This window comes from Colobus angolensis, unplaced genomic scaffold, assembly GCF_000951035.1.
Source record: "Colobus angolensis palliatus isolate OR3802 unplaced genomic scaffold, Cang.pa_1.0 Scaffold119, whole genome shotgun sequence".
NCBI lineage: Eukaryota > Metazoa > Chordata > Mammalia > Primates > Cercopithecidae > Colobus > Colobus angolensis.
Window position 1 is genome coordinate 2992045 of NW_012113030.1, and position 16345 is coordinate 3008389.

At 37.9% G+C, this 16345-nt stretch overlaps 2 protein-coding genes across 2 annotated transcripts in view; both read left to right on the plus strand.

The window, feature by feature from the left end:
* Window positions 1-16345, plus strand: part of LOC105500932 — a 161676-nt gene that overhangs the window by 132654 nt on the left and 12677 nt on the right. The window contains exons 14-16 of the mRNA XM_011926622.1: window positions 52-431; window positions 10978-11440; window positions 15080-15216. Coding sequence (XP_011782012.1) covers window positions 52-431; window positions 10978-11440; window positions 15080-15216 — 980 coding nt within the window. The remainder of the gene's footprint in view (window positions 1-51; window positions 432-10977; window positions 11441-15079; window positions 15217-16345) is intronic.
* The window catches only part of LOC105500565 (tetratricopeptide repeat protein 6), a 64329-nt gene continuing 63094 nt past the window's right edge, over window positions 15111-16345 (plus strand). The window contains exon 1 of the mRNA XM_011926153.1: window positions 15111-15216. The gene's annotated coding sequence lies outside the window, so the exon portion shown is untranslated. The remainder of the gene's footprint in view (window positions 15217-16345) is intronic.

Consider the following 16345-nt stretch of genomic DNA (forward strand, 5'->3'; position numbering starts at 1 on the left):
AGCAACTAAATTGATTTTACACTTTTTCTACCTCTTTACTTGCTTACTAAGCAAGTAAAATCTGCTGTAGACTTGAGGAAGGAGGATATCGTAGCTCCTTTGGAAATCAAGAATGATATGCAAAGCAGTATAAAAGAGGTTATGTTTCAGAAAGCAAAGGAATTGAAACGTCAGCTCCAGCTCACTAAGCAGAATAAAACTGAGGAGCCCATCTCTGTGAAAAAAAATACAGATGACATCTTTGATAACATGTGCAAAAAACACAGTTTGAGAAATCTCTCTTTGACTCTCATTGAAGCATCTAAAAAAGCTGGCATTAGTTACATTGTTTATCCCAAGAAAAAGAAGATGAAATGGAAGAAAAGATTGAAACAACAAAAACTTATATTCGTGTATCAAGAGTTATCCAAGCCTCCAAAATCCCTTGAAAGGTCTTGTTTAAGTGATTTCTTTTTATAGTTTAAGAAATATATTGTGGTTTTGACCCCAATTTTATAATCTCACCTCATCAAGTTATTATTTTATTCTGCACTGAAAATATGAATCCTTCACTTTTTGAAAGACAAACCTCTGGCTGGGTGAGGTGGCTTACGCCTGTAATCCCAGCACTTTGGGAGGCCGAGGCGGGCGGATCATCTGAAGTCAGGAGTTCAAGACCAGCCTGGCCAACACGGTGAAACCCCTCTCTACTAAAAACACAAAAATTAGCTGGGCATGGTTGTGTGTGCCTGTAGTCCAAGCTACTCAGGAGGCTGAGAAGAGGTTGAACCCGGGGGGCGGAGGTTGCAGTGAGCCGAGATCAGGCCACTGCACTCCAGCATGGATGACAGAGTGAAACTCTGTCTTAAAAAAAAAAAAAGAAAGACAAACCCTCATTTAAAAATATATGGATATTTTATAGTATAAGTATGTGAATGATTCAAATGATAATTTAAATAGGGGACTGATTTAAGGACATGAGGTAAGACTAAATCAATTTGATAGCTAACTGAAATATTCCAGAAAGTAAAAAACCCAAACAAGTTATTTGAAGTGATTTCGTAACAAAAAACAACTCCTGCTCCACACAAATTCTACCCATTCAAAATAGATATTTAAGTATTTTTAAATTTTAAATTATTGAATTGATTTATAAATCTAGATAATTTTGGGCCCGGTGCAGTGACTCACACTTGTACTCCCAACATTTTGGGAGGCTGAGGTGGACAGATCACGAGGTCAGGAGATCGAGACTATCCTGACTAATATGGTGAAACCCCGTTTCTACTAAAAATACAAAAAATGAGCTGGGTATAGTGGTGCACACCTGTAGTCCCAGCTACTTGGGAGGCTCAGGCAGGAGAACTGCGTGAACCTGGGAGACAGAGGTTGCAGTGAGCTGTGATCATATCACTGCACTCCAGCCTGGGTGACAGAGTGAGACTCTATCCCCTTCCCCCCCACCAAAAAAAAAAAAGGCTGGGCGTGGTGGCTCAAGCCTGTAATCCCACCACTTTGGGAGGCCAAGATGGGCGGATCACGAGGTCAGGAGATTGAGACCATCCTGGCTAACACGGTGAAACCCCATCTCTACTAAAAATACAAAAAAGTTAGCCAGGCCTGGTGGTGGGCACGTGTAGTCCCAGCTATTCGGGAGGCTGAGGCAGGAGAATGACGTGAACCCGGGAGGCGGAGCTTGCAGTGAGCCAGGATCACGCCACTGCACTCCAGCCTGGGCAACAGAGCGAGAGACTCCGTCTCAAAAAAAAGTTAAAATTTTTTTTAAATATTGTAAGCTCTTATTTAGGAATCAACACAGAAATTTTTTTTCCTTACTTGGAAGTAATAGTAGCCAGTATATTTAAAATTATGTAGGGACCTGAAATAATAACCACTGAAATTCCAAATGTGTTCATTATTAAGTGTTCAGGACATAACTTTCTTATAACAAAAGTATTGTGCAAAATAGTTGCCTAAAAGCTCTGAGGTTTCTTTTTCGATATCCCAGGACATCACAGAATTTATTAAACTTGTGTCCTTTTGAAAAGTAAAGACTTTCCTGATGATAAGAGAATAAAAAAAAAATTGTTCACTTTATAGTTATAAAGACTTGCTGTCTGCAAAAGAGTTAATTATCTCTTGAAATGGTGACTTATTGTCCTTGAGAAGACTGGGGCATAGTACTTCATAAGTGTGAGTGATAGAGTGGAACAGAGGCCAACCATAGTGGAGAATGCCATTCAAGTCTCGTATTCTTTGTATACTACTTATGCTTAAGTTTTGCCTGCAACAAATATAGTATCTGGAATTTTTTTTGTTGTTGTTAGTTCATCTGTAGAAGACTTCAAGTAGGTGTTCTAAGTTTACACATGTTTTAGATTAGAACCACAAGTTTACATATACATTTTGGATACATTTACTGATTTTTAAAGTATTATGAATCTTTACCATCCTAGAAAGGGTAATACACACAGCACCATTTTGGCCACAACCTAAATGACTTCTATCTAAAAAAAGGATATAAACTGATCAAATGCTGCTTCTGTGGGATGTGGTCTTCTTACTGACCTTTTATCATTCTGAATATAAAGTTTTACCATTTAAAAATATTTCTTTGCCTTCTAATAACTGACTTTGAAATTTCTATGTGCTGCCAGTGGGTGTAACAGTAACCATAGGATGAACCTTTTGGTGGAGGCAGTAAAACAAACTGTGGGAGTACTTGTCTAAGACAGATACTAATTTACCACATATAAATGTAGATACAAATTGTTAGTTCAAAACTAACAACTATGGAGCAACTTGAAAAATAATTTTGTTCCTATAGTTTGAGACTTTTTTCTCACTTTCTTTTTTTTTTTTTGAGACAGAGTCTCTCTCTGTTGCCCAGGCTGGAGTGCAGTGGTACCTCGGCTCACTACAACCTCTGCCTCCCAGGTTCAAATGATTCTCATGCCTTAGCCTCCCAAGTAGCTGGAATTACAGGCATGTACCACGACGCCTGGCTAATTTTTCGTATTTTTAGTGGAGACAGGATTTTGCCATGTTGACCAGGCTGATCTCGAACTCCTGACCTCAGGTGATCCACCCGCCTTAGCCTCCCAAAGTGCTGGGATTACAGGCATGAGCCACCGTGCCTGGCCTTTTCTCACTAATCTTAATTTGGTAATTCACAGATTTGCTTCTTACCATTTTGTGTTCAACCATGAAGGTTATTTAATCACACCCATTCTTGGCTGGCTTCTCTTAATGGTGAGAAGCAGACTGCATGTATTCTTATACATCAAGTCAAATTATGACTGTGGAAAGTCACTCCTGCAGAAGGCCACTGGAGCCACCTCATCCAGATTCATGCATTTCCTTTTATCCCCTTAGCCCTGTTGCTTCCCTGCTCAGCTAGGTCATGGCAGGTTGCCAGAGTTTGCAATAACTTTGCAGCTTCATTGTTTCTCTAGAAATTTCCCTCTGCTTTGGTCTCTGAGCTCAGTGTTGACAGAGCAGCCCGAGGGATTAGAGGAGACCTTCCTCAGTAGCTGGCTGACCCACAGTGAGCTCTTCCTATCAATGAATCTTGGCTGCCTTCACTCCCTTGTACCCACTGCCTTACTTCCTATGTGGGCTTTTGTGAATTGCTAGCCTCTTGATCTCTGACAACGTTCTGTCTTCTGGGACTGAGTAACATTCTTCATCTGAGATCCAGGCTACCCGCCTGTTTGCCAATGGCGTTCCTATCCCTCTGAATGCATCTTCTTGTGCCCCTTTCTAGAATAATTGTCCTTAGTTTTGACTCACTTGACCTGCTCCTGCAAGTGAACCTGTGGTCTCAGACCTGGTTTTCTTGGTCCATCTTGTGCTGCTGCATTCCTCAAAGTAGCAGAATTTATTTTCCCCCAAGCAAGAGTTGTTATATTTTCCTTAGTTGTTTTACCCTTCCACTTTTTGTTTTTTGTTTTTTTGGTTTTTTTTGAGACATGTTTTCACTTCTGTTGCCCAGACTGGAGAGCAATGGTGTGATCTTGGCTCACTGCAACCTCTGCCTCCTGGGCTCAAGGGATTCTCCCACTTCATCATCTCAAGTAGCTGGGCCTACAGGTGGGTGCCACCACGTGTGGCTACTTTTTGTATTTTTTGGTAGAGACAGGGTTTCGCCATGTTGCCCAGGCTGGTCTTGAGCTTCTGGTCTCAAGCAATCCACCCGCCTTGGGCTCCCAAAGTGCTGAGATTACAGGCGTGAACCACTGCGCCTGGCCATCAAGACTATGTTGACTTTCATTTACCACTCTGCTTCTCTAAGAGCTGGCAGCAGATGTTCTAGGAGCAAGAACTCTGGATCAGGAATTTGTATACATCCATATCCCAACCTCCATTTACTAGATCCTCAGTGACTAGACCGAGTACTTAATTTCCTTGAATATTTGTTTCCCCATCTAGAAGATGAATACCCTGTCCACATGGTTTCTGAAGTAATGTCCAGCTCAAATATCCCTTGATTTGGGTAGTCAAATCGTCCTTATTTTTATACCAACAATATTTTGAACAAAACGTTTAAACTGTTCAAAATTTCTGTTTCCTTTAATTGTCTTACATCTCATCTCAGATTAACTGTGTGTACACATATTCCAACCCAAAGGCTTGACTTTCTCAGACTGGTGTGATAGCTAGCAGATTAATTTACTCTTGTTCCTCTAAATGAAAAACCATGAACCATATTCATGGCTATGAAAACATGATTTAAACTTGCAGTACAGGAAGAAATATTTACCATTTGGGGTAGATGTAAACAGCCAGTCCCCTCTTTTATCATGTTCCTTTTCTTTGTATTATTTAATTTTAGTGATCTGGGGCTATAATTCTTCATCATAAAAGTTCATCCATTGTCTGCATTTCCTTTCCTTTTTACATCCTTCTAGAAAGTTATATAGCAAGATCTTGTTTGTTTCCTTAAAAACATTGTACTTATTTTATTAATATTTGATAGTAAAAATAATACATGCTTATTGTAAAAACTTAGAAAATACGGCAATGCTACCATTGAGAAATAAGTCACAATTAACATATTTTTGGATGTTTATATGGGAATATATTTTAACAAAGCTGTATGTATATGCATGTATGTGTCTATAATAGTGCTTATATATCTATATAGAAACCTTGAAATTATATGCATCAAACTATGAAAGTGATTATTTCTAGAATAATGAGAAGTGATTGGTGGGTGGTTCAGGAGTTAGTCTGGGATATGTATAGCTTCAAACTTAGATTTAGAGGACGCCCTCTTTCAACTCTCTTTTATCTGGAATTTCCTCCTCATTCTTGCTTCTTTAGTATCCTTTCTGCAGTTTTTCTGCCTAGTAAGATTTCAGAGTACTGATCACAATTTTACATGATACAGAAAAGTCAGGATATTGAAAGAGTGAAGCCTCTGAGTAGGCAAACGTGGATGGGACATAGAACACAAGTGATACAACTGAACTCCCAGGGAAGAAGTGTTATACATTATATGAAGAAATCATCTTCCTTCCCTGGGAATGTATATTTTGTTTAAGAAAATGAAGTAAGTGTTCAAGTTAGATAGCTCCTATATTTTCAATGAAGGCAAAGTTTATCAGCTTAAAGTGAAGAGTTGGAGGGACTAGAGTTAAATGCAATTTCTCTTATTAAATCATGGCACATAGTAAGAATTCAGCAACAATTTGATGAATGAATAAGTTCAGCCATTCATTTCTGCAACATACATTTATTGAGCACTATTCAACAGTACTACATAGCAGATACTGTTTTAGACAAGGAGCATAGGGCAAGGAACAAGATTGGCAAACTCCCTGTCCTCATAGAGCTTATATTCTAGTGGGAGAGAGAGTGGAGAGGTAAACAAATAACATTAGGAAGTGACAAATGTAATGAAGAAAATAAAGCAGTGTAACAAAGGTTACTGTTTAGACAGAGTGGTCAGAAGCCTCTATAAGGTAGTGATATTTGAGCGTAGAACTGAATGGAATGAGGGAATGAGGTATTTGAATATCTGAAGTGGTCATAATGAGTGCAAAGGCCTTGAGTTGGAGACATGCTTGTTGCTTTTGAGGGTCAACATAGAAGTCAGTGTGGCTAGAACAGAGTGAGTGCAGGGTGGAAAGAAGCGAGGTTGAGGAAGTGGTCAGAGATAATACCACGTGGTGCCTTATAGGTCAGAGTAAATTTGAAATTATTCTTAAGAGTGCCAAGAAATCACTGTGGACTTGAGAATGGGGTAGTGATGTTTATAGGTTATGGCAAAGACTTTGGATTCTTAATAGAAAAGGAAACACTGGGATTTGGGAGCAGTGAGTTGATAGGATCTAGTTTATGTTCCAGAAGGTTCACTCTGGTTACTTGTGAAAAATAGATTATGGTGAAACAGGGAGACCAGTTAGAAAACTACTGAAATAATTGAGGTGAGAAATAGTTTCTTGGTTTGGAATGATAGCAACCGAAGTAGTGGAAAGTGGTTAGATTTTAGATAGATTTTAGAAATAGGGACAACAGGATTTGCTTGTGGGTTGAATATGGGATACACACACACACATATATATGTATGTGCACATATATATGTATGTGTGTATATATATGGAGAGAGTTGTCCCTGACATCTAAATGTAACTTCATCAGATTCTCCTAAACTAGGGGAATGGAAAAGAAAGCATGTCAGGTCAACAGCTGCAAACCAGGTGCCAGAAGGTGTGTTCATTGCTTCAGTAAATATGCCACATCTGGAACTAAAGCTGTAATTGTTATCACCACCTGATTAACTTTGTGATAATTTATAGTCATTTCCTACAAGTGATGTTGGTTTTGCACTGGTGAAACAGGAAAGTAAACTGGAGATATGGTGGGAATTGCCACCTATATCCTTCAAGTCTGATGGTGACACTAATGTGTAATTTCCCCAGAATCTGGTATTGCTTTTTGTTTGTTATCTTGGTGGATAGTGGTGTGAGATAGGATAAGGGCAATTTCCACTTGGCCCTTACTACCATTATCTTCCTCAGTCTACAGTTTATTCAGTTGTTACATGTATTTACTCCCACTATACATTCTGGGACTAGGGAAATTATCAAAAAATGGGCCCATGTCTCACTAGATCCACTGTTAAATGGTCTCAGACCAAGATTCTATCACTTGACTTTTGTAATTCTTTAATTTGATTGATAAACATCAGTGGGATTTGTAGTGGGTATCTGTGGATTAGCATAAGGTCAGAGCCAGTATCTAATTACCCTGGAAGATTTGAGTTTCCCCTTTCTCATACCTTTAGAAGATTTCAGGGAGAATTCACTGTGTATACCGAAGCCACATTGAAGGATTCTTCCTCAGTGAGACTTTTCCCGACCTTCCTGTTAAGAGAAGTTTTGGGCTATGAACTGGCTGGGTCTGAGAGCTGGGTAAAAGATTGTGAACCCCCACTATAGCTGGTTAGATTTGTACCAGAAGACCTATAAGTTTTTCCCCTATGTAAGCAAAGAACACCCAAGCAAGCTGCCCATTTATCTCATCTCTAAGGACATTTAGACATTTAGTTATTGCCACAGGTCCTTGAGAGTTAAAATCCTGTTACTACTGTTCTGACTCTGTTGCTTATTGTGGTCCTTGTATCTACCATATCTGTAGTGGTAAATGGGATTTTACAGGTCCTTGAGAGTTAAAATCCTGTTACTACTGTTCTGACTCTGTTGCTTATTGTGGTCCTTGTATCTACCATATCTGTAGTGGTAAACGGGATTTTACCACTCCAGGGTTCTATTATTCCCACTGGAATCCGTGAAACAAATTTCTTTGCTCCCATTCCCCCACTGTCATCTTTTCCAGCTCTGAGGTCAGCATCCACAAGGCTTTTCAAGGGTATTGTGCCCCCTCACTTATGCATTCTCTGGTCTTTCCAAGGGTTAGGACTTGACTAAGCACATTCCATATTGCAGACAAATTCCTGTTTCCTGAACCTTAGAATTCATTCCTCGATAGCAGTGGCTCTTATAGTGTAATCCGTGCATGATTGTTACCTGGAAATCTGTTAGAGGTGCAAGTTCTAGAGCTCTACCGAATAAGAGACCCTGAGAGTGGAGCCTCAAAATCTGTATTTTTAACAAGTCTTTGGGTAATTCTGATGCATGCTGAAGTTTGGGAACCCTTCACTTAGAGTATTCCCAGGTGTTCTAGCTAAGGCTGTGTGTGGTGAGGCCAGCAGCCACCAACCCAAGGTCACCTCCATGGAGGAGGTATGTGGGAGACTGAGTGACTGTATTGGCTGTGGCTCCATAAGAGGGTTTGAGAGTCACAGCTGAGTGATTTCAGGATATGCTTGAGGTAGGTGCCTTATAGCATATGAGGCGATGTCACAGTATAATCACTGAAAGAAACTTATGCAGGAGAGGACTCAGAGTCTCAGATGGGGGATCTGACAATTCCTCAGCCAGTTTCCTCAGTAAAGGGAAGATAAGTGGGAACTGGAGATTTAAAATTCTCACTCTCATTCATAGCTCCTTGCATATTAACATCCCATATTTCAGTTTTCTGCTTCTTGCTTACTAGCTTCATTAACTTGGTTCACAAAGTTTAGAGGGTACTTAATAGGTACTGTAACTACTCTTTGGTCTGAAAGAAGTAGTCAACTGAACACACAATTTTTTATTTTATTTTATTTTTTATTTATTTATTTTTTATACTTTAAGTTCTAGGGTACATGTGCACAACGTGCAGGTTTGTTACATATGTATACATGTGCCATGTTGGTGTGCTGCACCCATCAACTCGTCAGCACCCATCAACTCGTCATTTACATCAGGTATAACTCCCAATGCAATCCCTCCCCCCTCCCCCCTCCCCATGATAGGCCCCAGTGTGTGATGTTCCCCTTCCCGAGTCCAAGTGATCTCATTGTTCAGTTCCCACCTATGAGTGAGAACATGCGGTGTTTGGTTTTCTGTTCTTGCCATAGTTTGCTGAGAATGATGGTTTCCAGTTGCATCCATGTCCCTACAAAGGACACGAACTCATCCTTTTTTTATGGCTGCATAGTATTCCATGGTGTATATGTGCCACATTTTCTTAATCCAGTCTGTCACTGATGGACATTTGGGTTGATTCCAAGTCTTTGCTATTGAACACACAATTTTTATAATAATTATTGTTGTCTTCATGACTTAAAGCTCCTTGATCTCCCAATGCCTTGTCTTCCACCTGAACATCATTCCCTGCTAACATTGGTGATATTTGACAAATTTTTGTACCACCACATGCCATGGATTACCTATGTCCTATTTCAGCCTGGCAAGGAAGTTATGCTAGAATGCTTTATGTGTGTGTGTGTTTCCTGAGTCCATCTCTGGTACTAATTACTTTGTCAGTGAAGATTCCAATCATAAACACCATTCAGCTTAGGATAATATTGGGAAGTTATGATAAAGGAGAACTTTACAAAAATATCAAAGTACAAGGAAACCAAAAATGATAATGCAGTATCCTGGGATTAAAAATGTAAAGCCATTTTCTACTCCGAAATTTGAGAGGACAAAAAGAGGGAGTGATGACTAGAAGCTGAAAGAAAAGAGTTGTATAGAAATGGTTTTCTTGAAAGCAGCAGTGATCTTTGTTCAAGAATCCTAGGAAGTTTGAGGAGACCCTTCATGAGGAAGCCAGAGGAATAAACACTTTGACTTCACTCTCCTCCTTCCCTCCTTTGGGGTTCCTAATTGGATAAACTTTTATGAGAAGACAGAGACCAAGGGATCCTAAGGCTATAGTCTGTGCAGATCAGTTTCCTGGGACAGGGAGCAAGATGGAGAAGGGTAGAGATGAATATGGAGGTGCAAACAAAACTTACCTGGCACAGAAGACCTTTCTAAAGTGACATTTGGTCAGAAATATGAATTGAGAAGGAGCCAACCAGTCAGAAGGGCTGAAAAGGGCAATGGCCTTGAGGCTTGCTCAAGGATGATATGGCTGGAAGTTAGGGAATAAGGGGGAGAGTAGTGGTGTTGAATATTTATGATGGCACCTGATCACGTGGGGTCTTATGGACCATGGTGAAGAGCTTGATCTGCATACTGAGGAAGCTCTTGGAGGAGTGATGTGATCTTGTTTACATTTGTAAAACAAAAAACAAAAACTATGCCTGGCTGCCATGCAGAGAATGAATTAGACAAAGGGCAAAAGTAGAAGCAGGGAATTAATAAATTATTCTACTCTAAGAAGAATAGATGATGGTGGCTTGCACTAGAATGTGGAAGGGAATAGAGAATTTATGAAAGTAAGGAAAGGGAAGGAAACTGACTTTTCTTACTTTTGTTCTCCTAGTGTTCAGCACTAGGTATTTCTCATAGTACATACTCAGTAAATATGAAGTGATAGGGTAAATTATTTTATTTCAATAGACTGAGTTTATTCTTATTTCCTATGGCTAGTACAGTACCAGCCCTATGGCACATGTTACCCAATGAAGACTATATTGCAAACGGAGAATTGGAGAAGGCTAATCCTAGACTTGTAGCATTTGAAAGCATATTAGGTATTATTTAATTGATAGCCTACTAGAGAAAGGTAAAATGGATATTCAGTTGATAGTCTGAGGTGTAGTCAACTCCTGCCTTCTTCCCGCTAACTCAAGTTCATGACCTCTTTAACCTCTTGCATGGCATTTACTTCCTTAATTCTCAATTGTAATTCCTCTGGTGGGTTAGGTATGGTAGAGGGTGTAAATTAAACTTGAAAGGCGCGTTGACCTCATTTTTTTAGTACTCTAAGGAGGCTACATCTTTAAAAACAGTCCTTTGCTTTCATAAACTTGAGAGAGATTCTTCATACAGTGTCACCGTTTTATTAAATGAAAAGGAGAGCTTGCGCATAAAATTAGCATGTAATTTTGTTTTGATAACAGAAATAGTAGTTTTATGTGTGACTGAGTTGATTTACTGATTATAAAGATGATTGTATTTCTGTAATTAAAAAAATTACTTTTTTAAAAACTAGATCAACATCTCATGGAATACTTCCAGAACAGAAGAAATATTTGTTCAAAGTTCCATTATATGAACGTCAAATACGGTGTCCCAGTTTACCTTTGTATTTAAATTTTGAAAAATTCTTCCAAACTAAGGGAGGAATTCCAGAAAATATTGATCCTCGGACATGGGCTTTTGATAGCCTCATTGCGTACAAAGATGCGAGCACCCCTGTAAAAGAGAAAGATGATAAAATATCAATTCCTAAAGACCCACCTGAAAGAGTGAAAGAACCACCAAAACTAAAATTAAGTGATGATGTGGAGTCCGATCTTCCACAAGAGGTCATTAAACATTATGAATCTGAAGTGAAGATTTTGACTGAAGAAATAAATGATAAGACAAACTATCCTGCATTTGCATATTGTAGGCGTGGAGCTATTTATAGGAAACTGGGAAAGTTGCAGAGTGCCATGAATGATCTACAGAGAGTAAGTTTTATTTAACCAAAATAGTAATATTCACCATTTACACTTGCTTTTAATTGTATAGTAATTTTTGCTGAAATTTTGAACAATGAATGTTTATAGTGTAGTATGTGGAATTATTATAACAGTATAATTATTTGCATTTTCAAATAATATTAAAAACATGATTTTTGTTTGTCAGATTGGGAGGTTTTGTTTTACATTACATACATACCACTGGGATCAATCGTGTTTGAAACATGTATTTGATAGGATATCCTCCTTTAACAAATCAACTTTAACTGAATTTTTACATATATTTTCTAGGTAATGCTCTTGGAACCATTGTTTCTCAATGCCTATTGGCACCGACATTTAATTTATCTTTTCCAAGACAAAATTAATGAAGCTTTGGATGACTTGAATTATATACATAAATATAATAAAAATAATACAGGTGGGTTGCCTGTAGAGACAGTTATATTACCTACATTTTGACCTCAACCTTTGTCATTCATTGGTACTGTAAGAATACATAAATCAGTAGATATATGTCCTGAAAATGACTTTCCTCAATTAAATTTTTTTACTCTTGTTATTGTAAATCCAGGGCTCATACAATCCTATATAGTGTTTTTAAAATACTTATCATGGTTTGAAAATTTACTGTCCTTGATATATATTGCAGTAAATTGGTTCCTTACTGCTCATCTCACAACGAAAGAATATGAATTTAAAAGTTAGTTATAGAAGTAATTTACAAATCTCTCTTTGATTTGTGTGATTTGATCACGTCTCTCTGAGTTAGTTATTGTGTGCCTAGGCTTACTTGGTTGTATGAAATCTATGCCTTTGCTCTTATGTGCTATCCTCCAATCAACTTGAAGCACCCATGGAACTTTCTAGGAATGTGAAAATGTGATATTCACCTTTGTATCCCCAGCACCTACAACATACCCATAAAATAAAACATGAGCTTAATAAATGATTTTTGACCTGTGTTGATCGCTGCTAAAAGTCCATTAAGTTTTGTGTCATCACAGCCTAACTTTTTACTATGATGATTAAAGGATTATGAAAAAACATTTTAGACATATGGAAAGGTAAAGAGTAATTTTTGTTACTTCAAATTGAAAGTACTTTTAACCACAAATGGGCATTTATCCAGCCTTTGAGAACAAACTTGGCATTGTCGAAATAAAAATTAAATGAAATGGGTCAAGGCACAGTGGCTCACGCCTGTAATCCCAGCACTTCGGGCTGCTGAGGTGGGCGGAAGACATGAGTCCAGCAGTTTGAGACCAGCCTGGACAACATCGTGAGCCCGTGTCTATTAAAAAAAAATACAAAAATTAGCTGGGTGTGGTGGCATGCATCTGTAGTTCCAGCTATTTAGGAGGCTGATGTGGGAGGATTGCTTGAGCCCTGGAGGTCGAGGCTGCAGTGCGCCATGATTGTGCCACTGCACTCCAGCCTTGGTGACAGGAGATCCTGCCTAAAAAAATAAAATAGAATAAAATAAGATAAACTAATAGTTAAGAAAATGTAATAGAGAAAAATTATTTTGACTACATTTTTTGGAGGGAGAGGGATTAATCTTTTAAAATTTTCATAGTGAATGAAAGGATTATAGTTCCAAATTTTATCTTTTTAATTTTCTTTAGAGGCATATTTGTCAAAGGCAGAAATTTACAGGGAAAAAAAAGACATAACTATGGCAATTCTAAACTATACCCAGGCAATTAAATGCAGGCCTACAGATGCTGACATCTATTTCAGGAGGGGTGAGATGTATGAAATAGCAAACAAAGTGCTGGCCATTGATGACTTTTCTAAAGTAAGCCTTATCACATATAATTCTACCATTTATATAGTTTAGATTGCAATAGCCTCATGCAAATAGTACAGCAAATTTTTTAAGGTCTTTTCATATATATTATGTAATCAAAATTGATTAATTATAGGTTAGGAGCTAGAGTTTTCATTACTGGAATTTATATTAACACTATGTTAATTATTATTTTTTAAATTGTGAATGAATGAATTTACATCAGAATTGGATGTGGTGGCATTGAGATAACATGTAGGGGGGCCTAGCTTTTCCAGCTGCCTCCTCTGGAGCCATGCTACAGTGGTTAAAGAAGCCTTTGAAAATTGCTTCTTACCTTTAAACATTAAAGAAAAGTATTTTCTACTTTTTAGCTCTTGAATAACTGATTCTTTTCTGCAGGGAACCTATCTGCTCTCAAAGAAGCTGTGCTTACTGGTTTGTTCATACATTCATTCATTCATTTATTCGCTTGCAAGTATTTGTTTACTAAGGCACTATTACAAATTATGATATTAAGGCATTGTTACAAATTATGGTAAGTACTATGAAGGAAATAAGGATGGTGGGAGAGGAACTTATGTTTAGGAGATGTCAGAGAATTGAGGAAATGAACTTTTTTTTTTTGAGACAGAATCTTGCTCTGTCGCCCAGGCTGGAGTACAGTGGCGTGATCTTGGCTCATTGCAAGTTCCACCTCCCGGATTCACGCCATTCTCCTGCCTCAGCCTCCCAAGCAGCTGCGACTACAGGCACTGTGTTAGCCAGGATGGTCTCGATCTCCTGACCTTGTGATCCGCCCGCCTTGGCCTACCAAAGTGGTGGGATTACAGGCATGAGCCACTGTGCCGGACCAGGAAATGAACTTTTAACTGAACCATAGTCAGGCAAAATATTCCCCTTATTGCAGTACAGTTCTAACTCTGATCTCCTGACTTTAAACTCCAAATTCTTATTCTTTACTGCAATTTAGAATTTAGAAGCAATTATTTAAATAATTTAACTTTCCATGTTCCCAATTGCCCTATTTATGAATCCATGACATCCACTTGACATTTTTCTGCTTGAGGAGAATATTACATGTTTTGTTAACTTCTGGTCTAGAAATGACCAAAAAGCTCTTTTGAAGATGCTGAACTTGTTAGATTATCTATTCTCTTCGTTTCCCGTATCCTGCACCAATGGTTCAGGAATAGAGTAATGCAGCACACTGAGGTCAAACAAATTTTGAAATCTTTAGGATTTTTTTTATTTTTTTTTGTTTTAAAGATATTTGGTCACCTCCTTTGTGCTTCAATTCTTTTCTACTAACAATAGGTGAAGAGCTTTATAACTGATACATGATTTAGTCTGTTCCCTCTACTATGTATGTCAACGTAAAATGAATGAGCCATGCCAATACCAGTTCAATTCTCTTCCCCATTTTAATGGCTAGATTAATATATATTTTATGTGATTGAATCAGTCTTGATGTAGTCTAATATGTTACGTCTTTAATTAGGATAAAATGCTGAGATAGATCCAATGAACTCCATTCTAGTTGAACAATTCACTTACGAATTTTTATCAGCAAAAGTTTCAGTGAGCAGAAGCCTGGGCTTCCTGTATATGCTATTTTTTTTTCTCCTAAAAAATATTCCCTCTCTAGAATTTGATGATGGAAAAAATCTCCTAAAGATATGTTCTTTAGCTACCACTCTGAAAATGTTGACATCTTCAGATGGTTTGCTTTTATTAACCTGAAGTTAAAAACATAGTTTTAGATCACTTACCTGGTTATATACTTCGGTTTTTTTCATTTTGTGATATTTATGTACCTCCCCCTGTCCCTGTAGTGTATTTTGTATGATCCCAAAAGAACAGATGCATTATTGAAACGTGGGCTGTTTTATTATGAAAATGAAAACTGGTTTGCAGCCATAGAGGATTTTACAGCCTTGTTAAATATAGATCCCCAAAATTCTCAAGCAAGGTAAGAATGATTTTAGATGTCGTTTTTGAAATTATTACTATTATTTGAAATACATTTTCAGAACAGAAAATTGCTTGAAATATATCAGACAGCTCTTTAAAAACAGTGAATCACTTTTCAGTGCCATCAGTAAATGAAAAATCCTTGCCTACAACCTAATGGTGTGGGTAATTTAATAGGTGTAAATGACAATTTAAATTGTTTCATTTGCATTTCCTAAATACTAGTTACATTATCAATTTCTAAAGCATTGCCTACCACCTTGCTTCTCTTCTTCATATCCTTTGTACTTTGAGCACAGAAAACTATTAATACAGTTTCTTGCAGTATCTTTTGTTTACTTATTTATAGAGAAGGAGTCTCACACTATCACCAAGTCTAGGGTGCAGTGACGCAGTCATGGCTCACTGCAGCCTCAACCTCCTAGGCTCATGCAATCCTCCCACCTCTTCCTCACAAGTAGCTAAAACTACAAGGTTGTGCTGCCACAGCCTGTTAATTTTTCCATTTTTTTTTGTAGAAATGGCATCTTGCCTTTTTGCCTAGGTTGTTTTTGAACTCCTGGCTTCAAGGGATGTACTATCTTATTGTATTGTATATTAAACTTTGTGCATTGTGCAGTTTTCATTTGTACATAGTATAGTTTCCATTTTGTTGCTTTTCTTTTAGTCTAAATTTTGTTTTGAAATAGTTTAAAATATGTATATAATCATTTCTACTCATCTTTTCACTTGCAGTTTTTAATTTTAAATCATTTTAAAAATATTATTTTATTTTACTTTATGTTCTGGGATACATGTGTAGAACATGCAGGTTTGTTAGATACACATGTGCCATGGTGGTTTGCTGTACCCATCAACCTGTCATCTAGGTTTTAAGGCCTTATGCATTAGGAATTTGTCCTGATGCTCTCCCTCCCCTTGCCCCCGACCCCTGACAGGCCCTGGTGTATGGTGTTCCCCTCCCTGTGTACATGTGTTCTCATTGTTCAACTCCCACTTATGAATGAGAACATCTGGTGCTTGGTTTTCTGTTCCTGTATTAGTTTGCTGAGAATGATGGTTTCTAGCTTCATCCATGTGCAAAGGACATGAATTTATTCTTTTCTTTCTTCCTTCTTTCTCTTTCT